The sequence below is a fragment of the Mercenaria mercenaria genome, chromosome 3 (assembly GCF_021730395.1).
Source record: "Mercenaria mercenaria strain notata chromosome 3, MADL_Memer_1, whole genome shotgun sequence".
NCBI lineage: Eukaryota > Metazoa > Mollusca > Bivalvia > Venerida > Veneridae > Mercenaria > Mercenaria mercenaria.
This window is the reverse complement of record NC_069363.1, coordinates 18,907,142-18,924,010: the sequence shown is the minus strand read 5'-3', so window position 1 is coordinate 18,924,010 and position 16,869 is coordinate 18,907,142. Positions and strand designations below refer to the sequence as shown.

The 16,869-nt window shown below is 32.5% G+C and overlaps 1 protein-coding gene across 1 annotated transcript in view; it reads right to left on the bottom strand.

Annotated features, from left to right (window-relative positions):
- Positions 1-5,393: 5,393 nt before the first annotated feature.
- The window catches only part of LOC123525334 (cytochrome P450 2A6-like), a 41,506-nt gene continuing 30,030 nt past the window's right edge, over positions 5,394-16,869 (bottom strand). The window contains exons 5-7 of the mRNA XM_045304300.2: positions 11,339-11,604; positions 10,487-10,614; positions 5,394-9,527 (exon numbers count right to left, since the gene is read on the bottom strand). Of these exons, the coding sequence (XP_045160235.2) occupies positions 9,311-9,527; positions 10,487-10,614; positions 11,339-11,604 (611 nt within the window). The 3' untranslated portion in view covers positions 5,394-9,310. The remainder of the gene's footprint in view (positions 9,528-10,486; positions 10,615-11,338; positions 11,605-16,869) is intronic.

The following is a 16,869-nucleotide window of genomic DNA, read 5'->3' as shown; positions in this document are numbered from 1 at the left end:
GAAAGCTGTACAAAAATAAGGATAAAATAAGAATAAAGGGAAGTAATTCCGAAAGCAAATCTATTTTTAAATGAAATAAAGCAGTTTATCATTTAGCTTACTCCTACACAGTGATCTCCCTTGTCATTCGAATCAGGACAGGTAGAAAGAATCGCATGCAGATCTATATCCTATACAACTAAAAAATGATTCAGATCATATACTGTTTTATTATTGACGAGTGCATTATGTATTAAGGCTAAACTAGAGAAATCTTTATTATACGTTTTGAACTATTTTTTTTTCACGGTATATTTTCGTGCGCTTCGGTCACGTCTTGGTTTTTTCTGAAGTGTTTTAAAGGAATACACCTTCGCTTTTCAACTTAGCCATGCTCGATTGATCAACAGACTTAAAGACATAATTTTAATATGAAATGACGCATTCTTTAACATTATTGTATTTACATATGTATGAAAATATCAACCGACTGTAGAACAATGTTCAGAAAACAGTTTATATCAATAAGAATATCTGTCGATTAGCGCGAAAAAACAGGCAAAAACCTTACAGCGGATTAATCTGTCATTCAGTGAAAATGGTTTGTCTGATACTTTTGCAAGCTCTGGAATACGGTAATTATAGGTCTCAACCACTTCGTGGTTTCAACATAAAAATGCAAGTTTATGAAGTTATTATTACCTCCCTTCGTCTTTCAAAGTTGCGCAACCAAGATAGATTGAAAATAGAGGAATTTCGAAGCTTCAAACTGTTTTAAAACTTGCCTTTTTGTTTCAGATAGTTGAAATATACAAATGTTAATCAAATGCAAATGTAAAACTAGAAATTATATTGAAATCAAAAGAAATAGACCACTTTTTTAATGTTTATGATAAAGGGAGGTAATTACAAAATTTCATAAAAAAAGTAATAAAATGTACATTTCCAGTAGGGATTTAACTCTATGTAATGGGTCTTTTGCTCCTTAAATAAATCTCTAACAAAATATATGAAAACTAAAAAGTGTCATAAAGTGTTGCTGATATGTGATTGACCACCTTTAAAAATCTTTCCAATCTTACAAAATGCATATGCAATACAGTATGGAATTTCAAGGCTCTTGATTTACTAAACGTATCAATGAAGAAGGTGCAAACATTGAGTTATCTCCCAGTCAGTTTTGCATTAGTATATACTGACAATAATTTTATTATACTTATTGCGGAAGAAACATACTTCATAGTTCCTTTGTTTGAAGCTTTGTTCTTTCGTGTTATATCAACAAATGCTGATGCACTTCCTGTGTCCAGGCTTTGTTGGAGCATACATCATTTTACTGGTAGCCCTTGTTTCTGTAGTTTTAGCTGCAGGCAGTTGTGATTTTATTGGTTTTTAGTAAAAATGATAAGAATGCTAGTGACGATACCTTCTCTGTGTAAATGTTAGATTCCTCCTTTCTGCCTGGATTTGCCTAACGTAGATATATTAAATATGTCAAATACTGCAGTGCTATTGTAATGCCTGAACTATTTAGTACATATAGCAAAACAAACAGAGCAGAGATACCAGTGAATTAAGAAAAATCACTGTATTTGGACAAAATCTACACTTGAATTTTTGTTATCTTATTACCCGGACATTTGTGATATGAATGCGATATATCCATATGTCTAACTTATTGTGCCTCCACCCACATTTTTCTTCAGAAGGGGATACTTTATTGCCCTTGTCCATTGGTCTGCCTGCCCGTCCGAAGTTGTGTCGTGCATATCTCAAAAAGCGCTTGACCCAGAGTCATCAAATCTCACAGGATTGTCATTCAGCATGTGAAGTTGTGCACCTGGTGTTTTAATTGGGATCACTGAGCCACATCAGAAATACCGACTTTGACTTAAAATATGCATAAACGGGTTTAAAACATTGTGTAGCATGTATCTCAAATAGTATGTGACCTAAAATTACGAAACGCTATATAGGAATATTTTTCAGTATGTGAAGTTGTGCATCTGGGATTTTGTGTGAAATTTCACTCAGCTTGACTAGAGTTATAGCCCTTGACTTAGTAAAAATATGTATGGAAAGGCAAAAAGGTTTGTGTCACTTGTACCTCGAAAAGTATTTGACTTAAAGTCATAAAGCATTACAGGATTGTTATATAGCATGTGAAGTTGTGTATCTGGTGTTTTGTTTGAGTTTTTACTCAGCCAGACCAGGGTTACGGTCCTTGACTAAGTGCGAAATACAACTTAAGTTCTTAATTTGTGTTGCATATATCTTTGCCCTAGAGTCCTGAGACCGTGCAGGAATATTGTTCATCATGTGAACTGGTGGTGCACCTGAGCTTTGTTTTGGATTTCTCTCCACAAGACCAGAGTAATGGCCCTCGACTTAGTCAGAACTATGCATTAAGTCCATACCAAATTGATTAATTGTTCTTCGGATTTTTTTTTTTTAAAACGGGAGCGAGCGAGCGAATTTTTTATTACTTTGTATTATTATTATTTTCTCAATTTTAACTTTTTCAGAGGCGGGTAGATTTTACATGGAGCGAGCGATTTTTTTTTCTTAACTTAGACACTTTAAGAGGCGGATATGGTTATACATGAAGTGAACATTTCTTTAGAAATAACACAGAAATCAAACATTTACAGTAGACATATTTTAAAGACTACACGAGTGCTTTTGCAAATAAATTATTGCCAAAATTCACTGAATCACTTTGATTTTTCTTTTTATTTGCAATTACTAAGGAATTATTATTATTATTATACCAGATTTATATAGCGCCCTTTTCATGATCAATTTCACGTTCAAAGGCGCTTTACATAGTTCAAATGCAGCCACACAGGGCGCATAATTCAGGAATAATAGGAATAGGTGTATTTTATAAATTTTGATTTTTCTAATTTAATCTGAAGGCGTGTCCCTTTAATGGCAGAGGATGAGGACTATTTAAGACAAAACGGGCACCTGTGTGGAACCACATATCTTCTGAAACCCAGTTAGATGGATTCGACACATGAGCAACTTTGTTGACAGATATGGAAATATTCTTCGGACGAAAGTGAAATGAATACATAAAATACATGGAGATGGTTAAAAAGCTAAGCAAAGAAGAGTCGTAGTTAAGAAGAGTTGTAGTTCTTAAACAATGCCTTTTTTTCTTTATATCGTCTTTTATATTCTTTGAATAAATTCTCGACAGCACTTTTAGAGTAATGACCAGGACAACTAAATTTGATAAAGCGAGATCATTGAAAAAGTAAGTGGAATTGTGGTTCATGTACACATCACTGCCTCCCAATGAACGCTGTATTTTTGAAAGTTAAAACGAAATCCGTTTGGCTATTTTTGTGTTATTCTCCAGACAAAAGTGTTATACGGAAATTTAATAAAAAGGGAGGTCATTAAAAATCTAAACACTACACTGATTTTTAATGACCTATTCTTTGTATAAAGTTTAAATAAATTCCTTTCAGCCCTTTTATAGCTATTCTTTAGGCAACTTTATTAAATAAAGCGAAATAATAAAACAAGTAAGCAATTTAAAGTTAATGTTCTTGTACATCGCACTTATCCTTAATGTTCCCCATTTTTTGTAGCATTTCAACAAAATGCCGCGATTGATTTTGGAGTTATTCTCTGGATGATAGTGTTAAAAGTAAATTTAGTAAAGGCGTATTATTTAAAATATAAGCCGGGCAGAGTTATAGTTCTTGTACACTAGTCTTTTCCGAAATGTCCTCTATTTTGTACGCAGTTTGAATGAATTACCTTCCAAACTTCTAATAGTTATGGCCTGCATCACTAAGTTTGATGAAGGGAGGTAATATATATAATATACAAATTCTCGTTGAAGGCCAATTATGTTCCTTGAAACTGAATTTCATGATTTCATCACAGAAATAGTCATTCTACATCGAACGCAAGATGACGAACTGTTCAGTTTACTTTAATATCGACTGAATTGCACCGATATCAGAGGAAATACTACTTGTGTAAGAAGCGAAAACCAGATGACGCATACGAAAAAAAGCATACGTACCAATAAAACCTTTAATTTCATGAACCATGCCATTAATAATCCAAGAACAGGCTAAATATAATCGACTGAAATTACAATCAAATTTATTCTGACAACTAATTATGACTTATTATGACAATTTTAGTTTAATTTTAAAGTACATGTAACACTTGAATACCAGACACGTGTGAATAACAGTATTATTTTTTCATTCTACATGTATGTTTTTTTTATCAAAAGACGGTTAATGCATTGAACTTCGGACTACCTCTACATGTGCCTTTTCTTTGTTTGGAGAAGAGAATTAAAACCAGAAATATATCTTAAATCGTTCACAGTATTTCCAAATGGCATATTGCATACTATTGTTGTGGAATGCGTTTATCTCAATGCTTTATATATTTTGATATTTTAATTCTTATAATGTGTATCTTTCAAGACTTAAAACATGTTAAATTCAGCACATATACTTATTTTGTCGTTGTTTATACACAATGTTAGTATACAGTGCTTTCTGAAACTTGTAATTAATGTTTCAAACTTGTTATCAATTTTCACATTTTATCGTTTTAATAAATGCATTGCTTTTCTATTTGTACTGAATCTGATTCGTAGTTCAAACAATAAATAATTTAAACTAGATGCCCACGGGCAAAAGTCGAGTCCGCCAGCTGTCTAAAATGACATTTAACCCTCAAGTGTGACCTTGACCATTGAGATTGGGACTTGAGGTTTGCGCATGACACTCCGTCTCATAGAGGTAAACATTTACGCCAAAGAAAAAAAAGATTGCTCCATACTTATCAAATTTATGGCCTGGACAAGCTCTAAAATGACTTTTGACCCCTTACTGTGACCTTGATCTTTAAGATAGGAATCTAGGGTTTGCACACGGCACTCCGTCTCATTGAGTTAAACATTCCAAGATTCCTCAATGTCAAAGTTATGGACCGGACAAGATCTGACATGACCTTTGACCTCAAACTGTGACCTTGATTTTTGAGATAGGAACACAATAATTACATATAACTGTCATTTCGTTAAAGCAAGTAAAATGATAGATAAGCATTTTTCTAGTTGTGCTGACAAAATCTGTTGAAACATTGATACAAAATAAATTGAAAAATATTCAGTCTACATTTTGTGGAAATGTGTTACGCATCAAATTTCGTTGTTGGTATATCTGTTACGCATAAGATTATGTTGTATTCTTTATATGTGCTATACATAAAAAGATGTTGTTGGTATATCTGAAAGGATCGTTATTCTTTCGGCCTGTACTGTATAGTACCCATGGCCGTTAGATATAGGCTCCTTGCCTACAAGAGTTTCTTTCTTTTCTTTCTCCGCCTCATGGCTAAGGCTGCGGGGATACTAAGATCTATAAAAAGAATAAAAATCTTGTCAGCTCCCAATAACATTTATTTTTCTACGAAGCCAGAGTTTTTTGGGTTTTTTTTGTTGTTTCTTTTATATAAACATTCATATAAATCGCATACATAACATCAATCATACATTCAATAAACGATCAATAAACTTTAGAAAATGACAAATAATTCACCGAGCCTAGAGACTAACTCTTTAATGAACCAGAAAATCATACCCTAAGTTTATCAACAAATATATATAGTTTTAATATACACAAACAAAAATCCTACCATTCTGATTTCTTACATTAAATCAACATTCATGCAACAAAATTACCATGTATTCTAAATTATTTTTCTACATGCTTTGGAATACCTTAAAGTTATATTTTCAGTTTGTTTTAGTTTTCTTCCAATATACATCTAAATTTGTTTTCCTACAAAGAGTACTCAATGCCTAGAATATTATTCAAATAGACGAAACACGCAAATTAAACAAGTTCTCAATGAAAGTACTTTAAGTGATCGAGAAATTAGAGTACTGAATACGCTTCTTTTCTCTATGTGAATAATAAATAGTTCAGCCTTAATTTTAAAACATAATTTCTGTAAATCAACAGTAAAAAGAATCTGCTAAATTTTACTCATAAACAAATATACTTTGAAGTTTTCTGAAAAGCTAAATACATATGTATAAAACTAAGCTATAGAAATACAAATCTTACACATGAACAAAAATACTAAGTAGTTTTCTGAATACCTGGATAGATATAAAACAAACAATTCCAACACACATGTGCCTAGCATTAAGATAGGATCTCTGTTAAAATTTAAGTTACCAAAACAGAGTACAAAATTTGACTTACCTATAAAAAGAATAAAAATCTTGTCAGCTCCCAATAACGTTTATGTTTCTACGAAGCCAGAGTTTTGGCTTTCTCGGGGTAGCTGATGTGCTTATAAAGGATTTGGAAACGGTTGATTTCTTCGAAATTATCCAATTAAAAATCTTATTATAAATTTGACTGACCAATGAAAAATGCGTACATAAAAACTGGTTCGTCTCGGACCCTAAAACAGGATTTGGCAAGTAAGCAAATTAACTGCCATAAAACTGCCCGTAATACAGAAAAATGGTGTCTAAGTAAATCTTTGATGACAGAATCTAATCCCTATTTGCTGATTAAAAGTCATGTAACTAGTGTGCTAATTGTAAAAATGTGTTTGATTAAAGTCACACTAATTCTTTAATGAACCAGAAAATCATACCCTAAGTTTATCAACAAATATATATAGTTTTAATATACACAAACAAAAATCCTACCATTCTGATTTCTTACATTAAATCAACATTCATGCAACAAAATTACCATGTATTCTAAATTATTTTTCTACATGCTTTGGAATACCTTAAAGTTATATTTTCAGTTTGTTTTAGTTTTCTTCCAATATACATCTAAATTTGTTTTCCTACAAAGAGTACTCAATGCCTAGAATATTATTCAAATAGACGAAACACGCAAATTAAACAAGTTCTCAATGAAAGTACGCTTTAAGTGATCGAGAAATTAGAGTACTGAATACGCTTCTTTTCTCTATGTGAATAATAAATAGTTCAGCCTTAATTTTAAAACATAATTTCTGTAAATCAACAGTAAAAAGAATCTGCTAAATTTTACTCATAAACAAATATACTTTGAAGTTTTCTGAAAAGCTAAATACATATGTATAAAACTAAGCTATAGAAATACAAATCTTACACATGAACAAAAATACTAAGTAGTTTTCTGAATAGCTGGATAGATATAAAACAAACAATTCCAATACACATGTGCCTAGCATTAAGATAGGATCTCTGTTAAAATTTAAGTTACCAAAACAGAGTACAAAATTTGACTTACCTATAAAAAGAATAAAAATCTTGTCAGCTCCCAATAACGTTTATGTTTCTACGAAGCCAGAGTTTTGGCTTTCTCGGGGTAGCTGATGTGCTTATAAAGGATTTGGAAACGGTTGATTTCTTCGAAATTATCCAATTAAAAATCTTATTATAAATTTGACTGACCAATGAAAAATGCGTACATAAAAACTGTTTCGTCTCGGACCCTAAAACAGGATTTGGCAAGTAAGCAAATTAACTGCCATAAAACTGCCCGTAATACAGAAAAATGGTGTCTAAGTAAATCTTTGATGACAGAATCTAATCCATATTTGCTGATTAAAAGTCATGTAACTAGTGTGCTAATTGTAAAAATGTGTTTGATTAAAGTCACACTAATTCTTTAATGAACCAGAAAATCATACCCTAAGTTTATCAACAAATATATATAGTTTTAATATACACAAGCAAAAATCCTACCATTCTGGTTTCTTACATTAAATCAACATTCATGCAACACAATTACCATGTATTCTAAATTATTTTTCTACATGCTTTGGAATACCTTAAAGTTATATTTTCAGTTTGTTTTAGTTTTCTTCCAATATACATCTAAATTTGTTTTCCTACAAAGAGTACTCAATGCCTAGAATATTATTCAAATAGACGAAACACGCAAATTAAACAAGTTCTCAATGAAAGTACGCTTTAAGTGATCGAGAAATTAGAGTACTGAATACGCTTCTTTTCTCTATGTGAATAATAAATAGTTCAGCCTTAATTTTAAAACATAATTTCTGTAAATCAACAGTAAAAAGAATCTGCTAAATTTTACTCATAAACAAATATACTTTGAAGTTTTCTGAAAAGTTAAATACATATGTATAAAACTAAGCTATAGAAATACAAATCTTACACATGAACAAAAATACTAAGTAGTTTTCTGAATAGCTGGATAGATATAAAACAAAAAATTCCAATACACATGTGCCTAGCATTAAGATAGGATCTCTGTTAAAATTTAAAAGTTACCAATACAGAGTACAAAATTTGACTTACCTATAAAAAGAATAAAAATCTTGTCAGCTCCGAATAACATTTATTTTTCTACGAAGCCAGAGTTTTGGCTTTCTCGGGGTAGCTGATGTGCTTAGTAAGGATTTGGAAACGGTTGATTTCTTCGAAATTATCCAATTAAAAATCTTATTATAAATTCAACTGACCAATGAAAAATGCGTACATAAAAACTGGTTCGTCTCGGACCCTAAAACAGGATTTGGCAAGTAAGCAAATTAACTGCCATAAAACTGCCCGTAATACAGAAAAATGGTGTCTAAGTAAATCTTTGATGGCACAATCTAATCCCTATTTACTGATTAAAAGTCATGTAACTAGTGTGCTAATTGTAAAAATGTGTTTGATTAAAGTCATGTAACTAGTATGTCTATTGTACAATGTGTTTGACATCTCAGTTAGATATTTCTGTTCAAAGGTCCTTATGCATAACCGCAGATAATGTATTATTAAAGTGATATAGTGCTAGACATCTTCAGACAAGAGATTTCCAATTTGCAAATACCGTTATTCAATTATATATCTATCTTTTATTTGTTTAGATCTATCTTAACATGTTATATGTCTGGACATGTCACATTGCTTAGACTCCCAAATACATATACTTATTAGAAATCAAAATTAAAAGAATTTCATACCATATAACAACAATTTACATCCCCTTACTTATTGTTATTGAAATCAAAATTAATAAAGAATTTCATAAAATATACCAAAAATGTACCGCAGAACAAATGCGTAAATGCGTCAGTCATTATATATTCTTCCACTGTTTCCTTTATCATTATAACAATGTCTCACACTTCACGACATGAAAAGTATATTGTACATTTAATCTTATCAGCAAATTACTGATAATCTAATCATCAGAAAATCAAGGTGGCAATGAATTATTTTGGATAGATATATAACATGTCTGTTTTATAGTATGAATCAATGTCAAAACTCTTTACACCATCCGATATTAACTTTTGCAAACAAATCAATCTAGAATCTTTTTACTGCTGTACAGAAGAATGGCTTTGGTCTAATTGTTGTATTAGTGTCCATGTCTTTCCTCGTTCTTGCATCGCATGACCCAAATTTTCCGGGTGAGCCAACAAATTTCCACCGCCCTAGCAACGTGGCCATATACAGAAAATATCTTGATTTTGCAAACTGTTCCCCAAGGCATTGTCTTCTACCTACTGCAAATGGAATACAGCTGAAATGAAACAAAATTTTAAAATGTTGGAAAAGTAAATCTACCTCATTGGAAATACGCCCGAGCTTCATGGACTATCCCAGGAAATAAACACTTAAAATATATTTCAATAAAATGTATTTCCACTTTTAAATATTTCATCTTATTCTTCTAGATATACACTTGAATATATATATTTTGCATCAGGGATCCGATGAATATGTATTTAAACAGAATGGAGTTATGGAAGTTGAAAACGCACATCTTTCATTTTTTGTATCCATTTGTATGTAAACAATCCTTTGCAAATACACAGACCTAGTAAAGACAGGAAATCATGAAGTCAACAGATCTACTCAGCTAGATTTCTAAAAGCTGTACAAATTACATAATTAAACAAACAGTGCTTCGGGACGCTAAATCGTAAAGGCCCGATCTTTGTAACGGTTGAAACTATGTTCACCCTCAACGCAAAATTAATCATCGCAAAATTAATCAAAGTCAAAATTAAGAACCACCATTCATACAGCTTGTAAGGCAATAATTATCCGTTATCGAAAGTGAAATGAAAATCCTGATTGTTAAAAGGGATAGCAGATGAACATTATGTTTATTTGCAGAACCATTTCAAACCAAAATAAGTATATTCTGGTCATGAGTAATGGAAACGTATCATCCTTTAACCAACAGGTAGACTTTATATGGTTACGGTAGGTAGCGACTATACCGTATATAATCTTGAAACCCTTACTTTATCGAAACACACCTGACTGAATCGGACTTTTCTAATAAATTTGACTGCAAGTATATGACAAAATTGCGTGGCTTTTCTTAAAGGATCTTTGTTCTTGCTTTTAAGAGACATAATGGCGCTCCGGAACTAAAAAGCGGATTAGTATATTTCTTTGCCTTGCACAATAACAATAACTGTTTACATTCAAGCAACCAAAAGGAGTAAAAGATTAGTTTTAAAAAGTTACTTTCGTCGGAAGACGTGATCTCTTGGAAGCAGTTGACCGTCAGCTCCCAGGAATCGTTCAGGGCGGAAGTTCCACGGATCTCCCCATATATTCGGATCATGATGAATACGCCAAATATTTGCAAATAGCTAGAATTAAAAAAAGACGATATAAATACATTTATTAGCAGGCCATTTCTCTTTATGTTATCACAAAATACTGAATTTTCACACAATTAATACAAACCATGAATCAGTATTATTACGACTGTGTTATAGATGTAAGTTGGTTCTTTTTACCATATCAAGAGCCTAAAGGTACTGTGTTTTGCTGTATTTCATATCGGATTTCCGAGGTTAAACGTTAAACTGTTTATGCTGATTATATACGTCTCGTCATCCTAAAAAGATACCTACAACGTATGTTTTGACGTGACATTAGAAGGGTATACAAAACTGGATTAATTAAAACAATGCAAAATAAATTAAAACAGGCGACAAACTTAAAATATAAATGCAGGTTTGCAATAAATGTATTAGAATTCGGTTATAAAATACATGTACCGGTATATGGTTATGTAGTTGTCTTCTACACACTTAATACGACCATGTGTTTCATACCCAAACCGTAACTAGAAAACCTAGTTTCTTTTATTTATTATATTTTTATCACGTGACTGTATCAGTACTTAGCTTAGAAACGATTGAATACATGGCCAAGACCAAACTGAACTGAAAGTCAATGGCGGGCTTTCGAACTCACAGAGGTGATGGAGCTATTGATTCAAAGTCAGCCACATTATGGACTTGGCTGCTGAGGCACCATTATAGTATTCCGATTTCAAAACATACTTAGATCATTTTTATATCTTACCAGTGTTCCTTTAGACACATCATATCCTTCTAGATTAAGATCTTGCGTACATATGCGACCTGCCAAGATAGGCACCACTGTCAGAAGTCTGTGAACTTCAAGTTCTAATGCTTCTAAATGAGGGCAATTAGGCTTGTCTGTGTGGACCGGCGGACGTCCTCTGCCAATAGTTCTATCCACTTCCCTAAAAACTTTATCCTGATACTCCGGGTAGTTGACCAAACATAGCAATGTACTAGCTAGTACGGAGAGAGTTGTTAGAGTTCCTAGAACAAATTTACTCAGATTGTAGAAACGTTCGTACCCTCAACTAGATCGAGTTCAAAATAGTCGCACCAAAGAAACTTGTGACGTTATCAAAATAGTCTACATCCAATAATTATTGTATTACATTTGTATTAGGAAAGGTCTTTGTGGGAAAGACGTTATTGTTGTTGACTATATTTGGAAGTAAATAGAGGCTGTTTGAATGTTTCTTTGTTAATATTTTTTTTTCCACGTAAAATGTCAGATGCAATATATGTTAAATCCGTTTGTGTTTACGAGTAAAAGATATTTCAATCTTACCAGTTTAAGGTTTAGCAGTATATCACAAACAACAGATTTTTTTAACGAATGAACAGCATCTTGACACACAACTTATCTGTCCAGTACATGTTTTACTGTTCTGTCCCACAGAGTTGGATACTTAAAATATTCTTAATTAGTTGTCCCCCTTTAAATAAGAATGCCATTTGTAAAGAAAAAATGTAAACAATTGTCAAAAACGATGTTTTACCTAGTTATGTAAAGTTTAAACACTCGCACGATGTTGCAAATGCATCAAAACGAAGATGTGAAAACAGCTTTTAAAAAATGGTGAGTTTTTAAAGGCGCTGAACTGTCCAGAAGTGTGGCCCCTTCATGCAGTCCCTTTCCGGAATTCAATACATATATCAGTAAATTGATAATAGTTTTGTAGAATAATATAAATGTTTTATATGCTGTCAAATTTTCAAGTAAAACAATGCTTTCTTTCCATGATTTGATGACGTTCGAACTTTTTTCTCTGAAACATGGACCTATACCTTAACATGCGCAACGTACGTGATGTTCAAAAAGAAACGTCACACGCAACCCATGACGTCTTGTTAATATTGGAAACAAGTTGAACAGAACAGAACAGAACATTTTCTTTATTTTGAAGACACAGATTACAAAATACAAGTATTCTGCAATAACATGTGAGCAAATAATTATTATAGAAAAACAAGATATATTATGGGTATGGACAATCGGTTGTGGAATATCTAAATAGTAATAAATGATAAAAACATTTTCACTTTATCAATTAACATGTCATATGGGTATTGTTGTAGAAAATTAATCCTTTAACAAAAGAGAAGAGAGTTATACCATTTACAATGTTTTCTTAAGTTCAATACAGAGTGACTACAGAAGTACTTTCGCACGAGAATTTCTTTGTATTAGACGATCTACTTATATGAATGAATTACAGTCGCGCGATTTGATTGGCTAAAATTACTATTTCAGAATGATTTAATTCATGAAAATGCGATACACATTTACTACGGATAATGGATTTAAAAAAAACGTGAGTTAACGCAATTTGTTAAAACCTTCTAAAATGTTCAATCAGATCTTTAACAAAGTAAGCAAGATTTGTCAAAACAGATCCCCTTGTACTTGATAATAAATCTTTAAACTTGATAATATTCGGCCTTTGATAGAATCTTTTTGGTATAAACTTTGATCTTTTATCAATAAAGAAGGGACATTCTAATAAGTAGTGCATTTCATCACCAAGACTGTTAAAGTGACATAGTCGACATTTGCGCTCTTCATGTGGGACAAATGACTGGGCCCAGCGGCCGGTTTCAATAGGGAACCTATGGTTGCCGGTACGAAAATGCATCAGGGACAGTCTTAATAAACTAGGTAACGAAGTAAGATATTTCTCCTGGTCAACAGAGTCTTTATAACAACTGTACATTTTACCTTTATTAGAAGTTTCTAATTTTGAGGACCACTCCTGTTTAAATTGATCCGTTAACGTTGATTTGACAAGTTTATGGACATTACATCCCCGTATATTTTCCTGAGTATGCCAGAGATATGAATTACCCGTTTTGTCTAAAACAGTTTTTATGAAATTAGTCCACTTAAAAACATGGTCAGACTGTATCATATATCTATAACATATATTTGATATCTTTGTTTCATTAGACAAGATTAACTTATTCCAGAATTTAACCATTCGGGACTAAATAATAATATCTATGGGGTAACGAACTAGCTCCGCATATAACATATACCGGGGAGTACTTCTTCTCTTTTTTGTAATTTTACGTAAAAAATTAACGTGTATTTGCTCAATTAAGTCTATGTTCTCATAGCCCCAAATTTCACTTCCGTATGTAAGAATAGTTAGGACAGTATGATCAAAAAGCTTTATTTGGAGATCAATGGGGAGGTCAAGGTTGTTTATTCCCATGTATAACAGGTGCATAGCCTTATTTGCCTGTGTGACAATATGTTTTTTGCAAGACAAAAAACTCCCAGAAGCAGAAAAACTACCCCTAAATATTTGTATTCTTTAACTACCTCTATAGTGTGACCATTTATGCTAAAAGAATATCTGCTAGGTTTATTTGTACCGAAAACTATTATCTTTGTCTTTGAGAAATTTATATTAAGTTTCCAAGTTTGGCAGTACAGGTAAAAATTATCAAGACATGATTGGAAAGAAACTTCTTCCTCGCCTAAAATGACTGTATCGTCTGCATAAAGCAAAATAAGAATTTTATGAAAACGGACGGCGTCGTTTTCGTGTATATCAATTAAGATACCATTGTTAGGTCTTAAGAGAAAGATTCCAAATCGTTTAAATAAATGGAAAAAAGTACAGGAGACAAATTTTCCCCTTGACGTACCCCTTTGAAGCTTGGAAAAAAAGCTGATGTTTGTCCATTCACTGTTACACAAGATTTGATATCAGAGTACATACTTTGAATGACATTAAAAATTTTACCAGTGACGCCGATTTCGAACAATTTTCTCCAGAGACCCACACGCCATAAGGAGTCGAAAGCTGAAGAAAAATCAATGAAGTAGCTTTCTCTTTTTAGAACGCAATTTTTCTATGAGAAAATGGAGAGTAAATATATGATCAGTCGTAGAGTAGTTTGCACGGAAGCCCGCCTGATTTTCATGTAGTAGATTATTATCAGATAAAACTCAGATTTTCTATTATTTAATATTGCTTTAAAGACTTTTCCAAGACAACTCAGTATAGTTATAGGTCTGTAATTTGCAGGGTCAAGAGGAGAGCCCTTATTTTTGTATATTGGTTTAACTGAACCTATTAACCAAGTGTCGGGCAGCATACCAGAGTTCAGAATAATATTAAACAATGAACAATACAACGGGACCATTATATTACGTGTAGTTTTTAGGTATTCATTACTAATAAAATCAAATTGGGAAACAGCTTTACCATTATTAGTTTTAAGAATAACTTTATTTATTTCTGCCTCAGTAATTGACCGATTGAGACACGAATTATCTAAAATAGAATTATTACTAATATTAATATCATGACCACCTACAGACACATCGCAATCGTTCTCGTCGAGGTTTGACGCATTTGAGTCTTTAAAAAAAGTAAAAAAATCTGAAATACTCGGTGTTTTTTTCGGATTTCGTGCGTGAAATACTATTGAGAAATCTCCAATAATCCTTCGGTTTATTTGAACACATTGCACGCAATTTTCGTTCATTTCGAAAGCGATGTTTATTTAAATATGTATTCATAGTCTGTTTATAAAACCTGCTACACTATACACTCTAGATTAATGTGATGTTGATCTATAGTCCAGGTGAATACAGTTTTACGAGCAGTATTATACCGGTTACGGGCTTTCTTACATTGAGGCCCGTACCAGGGTAACTTTCCGTTTGTGGTGCTGGGCTTCAGTGGGGGGATGTCTTTGCGAACCGGGAAACTCATATCAGCCGATAGAGAGAAGACTTCAGAAATTTTTTTAGTTACATCATTAATATATGACTTCAAATCAGATTCTGGTGGATTTCTAAGCATTGTATCAATGTTATTTACCATTTGCATGTTCAAATTATTTATAAAGGCTTCTTTATTAGGCTCGCGCCATTTTGGGGGTTTATTGTACGGCTGGAACTGAATAGGTTCATTTTGCTCAACGGGCTTTGGTAAGCACTGAGAGCATGTTACTGTCATTGATAAAAGAGAGTGACCATCGGAAAAAAGTGGGTCTACTTCTATAATTTCAAAATTAGATATCAAAGGCAATACATTTAATGAACAAAGAGAATAATCAATTACCGAGCTATCCCTGAATGTCAGTTTTCCAATAAATTTATCATTTCCAATTCTCCCATTCATGATACATATTTTGTTATTTTTACATATATCCAGTAATTTTCGACCTATTTTGTTCACCTTGTTACACTTCGACGTACGATTACGAGGAATATTAATTTTTTGAAAACTATTGATTTCGTTAAAAGAACTAAGCGTTTCCTCATCAACGTCAAGAAAATCAGACAAAATGTCATCGAACTCGGCAAAATCTGGTAAATTAGACGTATGAGCGTTCGCATCGCCCGTGACCAACAAATAGTCATATTGGCCCCGCTTTACTGATATGTCATTTTCAAGTTCAAAGAATTCGTCCTCCGTAAAATATCTAGACTGCTCTGGAGGAACGTACATAGAACCGATTACAAAATCACTGTTCCGAATATAATTACCAACTTTTATCCAAAAAATATATTCACAGTTCGATTCTAGAACTTTAACTTTATGAATTAACGAGTCATGTATGAAAAAACCAATACCGCCTGATTTACGTTTAAACTTTTCTGACCTTGGTTTTGACAAAAATGTATAATTAGGGATGTTAAACATATCATGTTCATCGACCTTAGTCTCAGATAGACACAAAATTGAGTACTGTTTGACTAATGTTACAAATTCGGGATACTTAACCCTAGTTTTTAGCCCACAGACATTTAAACTACCAATTTTTAGACTAGTTTGGGTTCGAGCAATATTCAAATTGTCACTATCTTTTAAATCCTTAACACAGTTTTGGGCAGTATTCAAATTGCCACAAACTTTTAAATCCACATTAAAATTTTCAACAGTATTAAAATTTTCACTATTTCTTCTATCCACATTAGCGTTTTGAACAGTATTCAAATTATCACAAGTTGGCACTACTTTTTAAATCCACATTGAAATTTTTGAACAATATTGAAATTGCACATCTTTTAAATCCCATGAAATTTTGAACAAATTTGAATTGTCACCACTTTCTAAATCCAGTGACGTTTTCAAATTTCGATTTATTCTGCAATTACTGTTTTAGATTTCTATTTCATACTAGTTTATTCAAACAGTATACGAAGAACAACTTGGTAAGTTTAGGCATTCGTCAAATAAGTACACAATACCCGCACCTCCCTATTTACCACTGTCCGTCGGCGCCGGC